The sequence below is a fragment of the Habropoda laboriosa genome, unplaced genomic scaffold (genome assembly GCF_001263275.1).
Source record: "Habropoda laboriosa isolate 0110345459 unplaced genomic scaffold, ASM126327v1 scaffold478, whole genome shotgun sequence".
Classification (NCBI taxonomy): domain Eukaryota; kingdom Metazoa; phylum Arthropoda; class Insecta; order Hymenoptera; family Apidae; genus Habropoda; species Habropoda laboriosa.
In genome coordinates, this window is record NW_017100618.1 from 368,460 (window position 1) to 375,061 (window position 6,602).

Consider the following 6,602-nt stretch of genomic DNA (forward strand, 5'->3'; position numbering starts at 1 on the left):
TATTTTCTTCTCTATTTAATTTTAATTATTTTTTTAAATATTATACGTTGAATGTTTGTTTATTTGTTCTTCATACATACAAGTATGCATTAATTAACGATTCCTTTACTCATCTATATTTTTATTATTATTGCTTTAAAAAGGTTATTAGAAGAAAAAGGTTAACTATACAATAGTAAGTGCCTTAACCATCAAGCTACAATATCCAATATTAACTTGCAAACAAATTGGCGTCAAATAGGAAATACAACAAAATATCTTAAGTGATACGATTTAGGCAACTTTCCCTTACCTACTTACAAAATGTTTCGAAAGCACGTATACAAATTATACGAACCAATAGAATTTACCGAAAGTACCTACATACTTTTGAAACACCTCGTATCTCCTTTATCTTCCTATTTTCATTAATGAGAGTTCGATATTGCATCTTTCTTTTTGCAAACACTCCAATTAAAGGGACAAAATCACGCGAAGGTAAATGTTCATTTACGAGGATAAATGGTGAAATTTTGAGTTATTTCAACCTGTTCTTCCTCCTTGTCGAATTTATGTTTGATCTTTCCCGGGCAAATGGACTCGAAATTATCGCGCTTAATCTACGCGGCTCCCTATACTCAAGCACCGTGACCGTGTGAGTTATTAATATTTCCCGAATGTTCTTGCCACTTTTTATCAATTGGAGCGTGTTATTCTTTGAAATTATCATATCTCGTACTGTTCCATTTTTTCCTGGAATAATTGGAAAATTCAACTTGAACTGTGTTAAATTGTCGCGAGAAATATCATATCGGAGCTTCCTCTATCTGAACAATTTACTTGATTAATTATTTATTACTCTTCGCCGCTTCGTTACGCGTTTGTTTGTAATTGGAACAGTAAGCAGACACCGTGAGTAAGTGTCTAATTAGCATCGGAGAATTCGAAATTGAATGTTCCAGGGATGAATCACTCGAGAGAGAAATACATTCGACGATTCTGTTGGCTATCAAGGAAACTTGTTGTCGCACTTGACACGGTACAGAGAGAACCCCTTGACAACGTCCAATAGGTTGGACAGAAAACGGCGAATACCACTTTTCCAGCAACTCAACTTTCTATCCGTGGAAAGTTGCCGCACTATAAAGTCCCGTGGAAATGATGGATCCTTCGCGAGTTTTGTTATCCCCCAAGCTCGAACAATCTTGTGAACGTTTTGTAGCAACGTGAAAACTTTAAATTCACTTCAGACTAAATTGATAGATTTATCGTTAATTTATCAATTTTTATCTTCCACACTGTTTGGAAAATTCTCTACATTGAAAATTCGTAAATATTTGTCTATATTTCTCATACACGTACACTGTCGTTCCTAAGTGTTAGGACACCCGTTATGTTCGTACAGAAAGTATTATATCGTTTAAATATCGTATCATATATCAATAAAAATACGAGGTTTGATAAAAATTTTAAAATAGTATCCGGAATATACGTCTAACTCAATATCTCATAAATTGAGAGAAAAACTGATGACATAGTATGATATGGTTATCATTGCTGTGACTATTTTAATTTATTTTGTGTCAGATTTTAGTACGTGACGCGCGTGGGAGACGATAGATGTTCAATCGCTGCTTCAAAATCTTTGGTTTCGGCGTTTTCAAATTTAAAAAAAATTTTTTAATTTATCGTTTTAAAAATTAAAGTGGAAGTACACAAAGGAAAAATATTAAGGATTAAATTCGCGACAACGGCACGGTGTGAGCAAATTTTCAAAGCGCCTATAGGGACGAGCCAAACAGCAGTGAAAGGGTTAAAGAAGACCATTTTAATTTAAAATAATTTTTTGTTAACAAAATTTGATGACGCTAGTCCGGATATTTTTTATCAAACCTTGCATACGTACTGGTTATACTGCGAGATTCCAGATTGAAAAATTGTTTTGAGGATCATAAGAATCTTGTAACGACTGTTTAGGTTTGCTTCGTATTCAGTAAGTGCCTTAATAAACACCAAAATTTCGAATGTGAGGAGTCGCTGCTAGAATAGTAGCGGTTTTTAAAGCCAAGAGAAGTCCATCCAACTCTTTTTCCCCTTTTCAATTTTTGTAATATGAAATAAACAATTCCCTAACAGCATTGGAATTCTATATCTGTCAATGCTATCGTAAACGAAATTATTAATCCCTTTTCTCTTTTGCCTGCAATTTTATTAAAGAATAAAGTTTGCAAAAACACTTCCAAAGAAATCAAAACTTCTCCCTATTGTCGTTTTCATTATCTATATAAAAATATTCTTCTCCCGACCAATGTCTATTCACTTTGTAACGAAAAAAAAACCATTCGACGTAAGCCTTAGAATTTCTTATCAAATGACAATGCTATCATAAACAAAATTATTAATCCTTCTTTCTTTCTTCTTCCTGCAATTTTATCAACGAACAAATTTTTCCAAACGAAACTTCTCCCACTATTACAAAAGCTTATCTGTAATAACATAGATTCTTTAACAAAAAATTTCTCCTCTCTATCAATTTCTATTCACTTTCTAAATAAAACATAATTCAACAATTGCAGGGTCCACCAAACGGGTCCATACACCTGACAGTACCAAGAGCCCCGCCGCCCCCGCGAGCCAAGAGTCCACCTGAAAACCAGCCCCTGTTGCAGAGCGCCACCGTGTCGAGTCGCGTGTCCCAGGCGACGATGAGCGAGATGCGAGTGTGATGCTTGGACCCCCCTCCGAAGCCGGTCGTGCCGGACGTGCTGACGGCGTCGACTCTGCTTTAAAACAGACCAAGAATCGTCTCGTCCAATGCCAGTCGAGTTGTATATGTTCAAGAACGTAGGAAACACTTCTTCGAACGAAGATTGAATTGATAAGAAGACACTCGACAAGCAAATGGTCCGAGAAGCTTCTACTGTTCTTCATTTCCATCGTCCAGAAGACGACGTGTCGCAGCAATCAACGGAGGGGGGTGAATGGAGCTTCCGCTCGAGGGAACGAAATTGGGAAAACGTGGGAGAGATAGAAGTACAGGGTATTCGTCGAAGAAGGAGGTGATTTTTCAAAGATTGAAAAAAGATAGAAGAGGGAAATTTGGAAAAAGAAGAGAACCTAGAAAGTTTGAGGGAATAAAACTTGGTGAATGTAACAAGGTCTAAAGAAACGAAGAGAAGTGAAGAGAAATGACGAGAGAAAATTGAAGAGCTGGAGAATCTGTAAAGATTCAGAGTTCTAGAATAAGAAGTCTAATATTCAAAGAAAAGCCCTGAAGAATGAAAGAAAGGTCAAAGAATTTTCAAGGCTTGGAGAATCTAAGAAGGATGGAGAAACAAGTCCAAAGGAACCTCAAACAGAAAAGTGGTTTTTCTCGAGAAAAAAAGTAGTGATTCCAGAAATTACAGGAAGACGGACATTTTATGAGGATGAAGCTTAACGTGAAAACCACAGGAAAAAGTGTTGATAATAGAAATGTGAGACTAGGTTATCACGATACGAATGAAATTACGTGTCTCGACGGATACCAAAGCCCTATCGAATTATAACCGGGAACTATAAATGATCGAACGATAATTCTCGGTATCTGAAACCTCGTCATAAATACAGGCGTGTTTCTTTTTACCATCTGATCGTATTTCAATCACAAATAAAATGAAAAAAGAAAGAGGAAAAATGGAAAAAATCAGTACATTCAGCTAGCTAGTTGGTAATAATGAATTCTAGGTGTTACAGGGGGGGAAGAGGGACGCTCAACAAGCCAGAGATCGATCATGGAAACCCGTGTATAAAAATGAAACGCTATCCACTACGATGTTAGATGTTCCTTGTACATATTTAACGAGAAAAAGCGAAAAAAAAAATGAGAAAAAAGGTGAATTTATACCGTAAGAGAATGAAAAAAAAATATAAGCCAAACACATTTGCTACTTTCTAAGAGGGGACGTGTACCACCCGCGTGTCGCGTACCGTTTCGATCGTCCGTTCTCGTTCGTTCTTCCGTTTTCTCGACTTTATTTCTTTCCTCCTAAAATAATTAACGGTGTAAGTGTGTCGAGATCATCAAATGCTCAGATCATCGTCATCATCGTAAACGAACAAACAGCTCGCCACCGACGATCTCATCATCACTATATTATAACTTTCGATCGGTCGAATAACCTGTAAAATTTACGATATTCAAGATTTAATCGTGTATGATCAAGTTGATAGAATTTCGACGCGTTACAAATCGATACAATTTCTTTTCTATTTTCGTTACTTCGACTCTGCTGGCCTTCTTCTGAAATTCCAGTAGAATTGAGAAAATAAAAGTTAACTGGTGCCTCCTGCACACAGGACACAATGTACCGTCCACCATTTTACTATCACAATCTCCGACGCCTCGTTTAATCATAATTCTAATGAAACTTCATATGGAAAAAAGTATTTTGTCTCACAATGGAAGTTCCATTTAAAATAAGTATACAAAAGAGTACAACAAAGTTCTTTAAATCATTTCTTTTTCTGTTTTTCTTTCCTTTTTTGAGTATATGATAAGACTGGTAAATCGAAGAAGAATGTTATTTCACCGATCAAAAGTCACGAATCGTCGATGTGTAACGTCTTTCGACCTCGTCCCATTATCATACAAGCATAATTCAAAATGGCCCCATTTCACGAGCAGAAAGAGAAAAATCAAACTGAGTGACGCTTCGCTGATACGCACCGTTCCTGACGATGAACGTCCGTGCAACGGTGCATGATGGGTAATTACCGTTTTTTCTACGCTTTTGGTAACACTGAGAAATCTACCGGCGAGGAGGAGATTTCGTTTCACTGAAAAACACCACGTACACTATTCAGAAATTAAAGTAAAAAAGAAGAATCCTTAAGAAAGGCTCGATTCACATTAGTCATTCAGTCGCTCGAATTCACCTGGTCAATTTTAATCATGCAGTCATGACTAGCTCCATCGTGTTGCTGGTTGGCCACAAGACTAACATTACATTCTGTATAATTTAAAGCTTGGTTACGTGATTAACAAAATAATCATCATTATTATTATTCAGTTACATTCTGTATAATGTTCTCCACGTTATAACTGTTCTCATTATTATTCACTTATAATCCGTATGATTTACGATCTGTTGACATATCTAACAGAATAACCATTCTCACTATTATTTAATCACATTCTATATAATAGGATATTCCAAATATCTCGTGAAATATTCTATATAATTTGCAGTCTAATTATATACTTTATTATTACTATTCAATTATAGTCAATATGAAAATAGTCTCACTATTATGGTAATTCTAACCTGTCTAAATAGAAGCATCGTTGTTCTTTCATCATAAAAAGATATAACCTAAAATCAAGTGGAATCTAAATATAATTCCACGGTACTGTAAAATGATTCTCCAACACAATTGTATAAATTTTCATGCCATTACTCGATGATATATCACCTTCTTCCTTTCGTGTTCATAATTCGATTACAGTTCAAGCTATGTTCAACCATGTTGTTTGATGTAGCGCCACGTGATCGTAGGAGGCGATTGCATAACGTTTAGTTACAGCATGGCTAAGTCGGTAACGCAAATCAAACTGTACAGTGGCGGTAACCGCCACCAATGTAAATCGAGCCATAGAGTTCCAACGAATCGACTATCCACAGAAATGGTCGTGTGCGTGTTAAAGGTAACCGTAGATCGTGAAAGTGGATCTAACCAAAGATTCCTGAAAATCTGTGCTATCCTGAATAAAATTATCGTCCCGTTTCAAATCGTCAACAAAAAGAGATAATGTCGGAGATGAATAAACACTGGTCGATTCGTACGTGGTTTCTAAGTGTACGTGGAATTTTTGTAAAGTTATACGTATACATATAGGTGTAACATAAAAATTAACACAAATCTGTTATTGTGCGTAACACACTGCCACTGGACACGTAAATTCACGTAAGCTGACGTAAGCTGACGAGATGAATTTCTCCGGTCGGTTCGGATAAAAGAGACTGTAATTCCTGTGTGACTTGATTCTTTGAAGCACTATTCTATCATAATTAATCATTTCTAGTTTACCCATATTTTTCGAATTATATTTTCAATATGCTGTAGTTATTTGAAAAATGTAATTCTACACAAGAAAAGTGATTTCCTTCTCAAAATTCAGTACTACACGTCGAAACTATTATATAATTATCAAAAAATTTAAGAAAAATCTTTGTAGATAGTTTACTTATGAAATTTCGTTGATTCTGATTGCAATGATGTTGACCACGTGGAAACTATGAATATTCGAATTAAATTTTTTAATATAACAGTCTAATTTTTCTTTAATGTATAAGAAACTCTTCGTAATATATCACAAATCGAACTGATTAAATGAATTGTCTTTAATGCCGTAGTTGTTAAAGTTTGCAAAGTTTCTCGTAATAAATGTTGCAAGAATACAAAATTCGCACAGATCGCGCCATTACACTTCACTTCACAACGTCAGAACATTCGAATAATATGTTTCAAAGAATTAATCACCGGACCGAATTTAACGCTTTCACTGTTACCGAATAATCAAACTCTTCTTAATGGAACCAATTATATAATTCAATCTTTATTTGTATTAGTATCTATACGAT

At 35.4% G+C, this 6,602-nt stretch overlaps 1 protein-coding gene across 1 annotated transcript in view; it reads left to right on the forward strand.

The window, feature by feature from the left end:
* LOC108576744 (neuroligin-1-like) overlaps nucleotides 1-2,705 on the forward strand; it is a 171,931-nt gene extending 169,226 nt beyond the window's left edge. Inside the window, exon 6 of the mRNA XM_017939797.1 lies at nucleotides 2,556-2,705. Within this exon, the coding sequence (XP_017795286.1) occupies nucleotides 2,556-2,705 (150 nt within the window). The remainder of the gene's footprint in view (nucleotides 1-2,555) is intronic.
* Nucleotides 2,706-6,602: the final 3,897 nt, after the last annotated feature.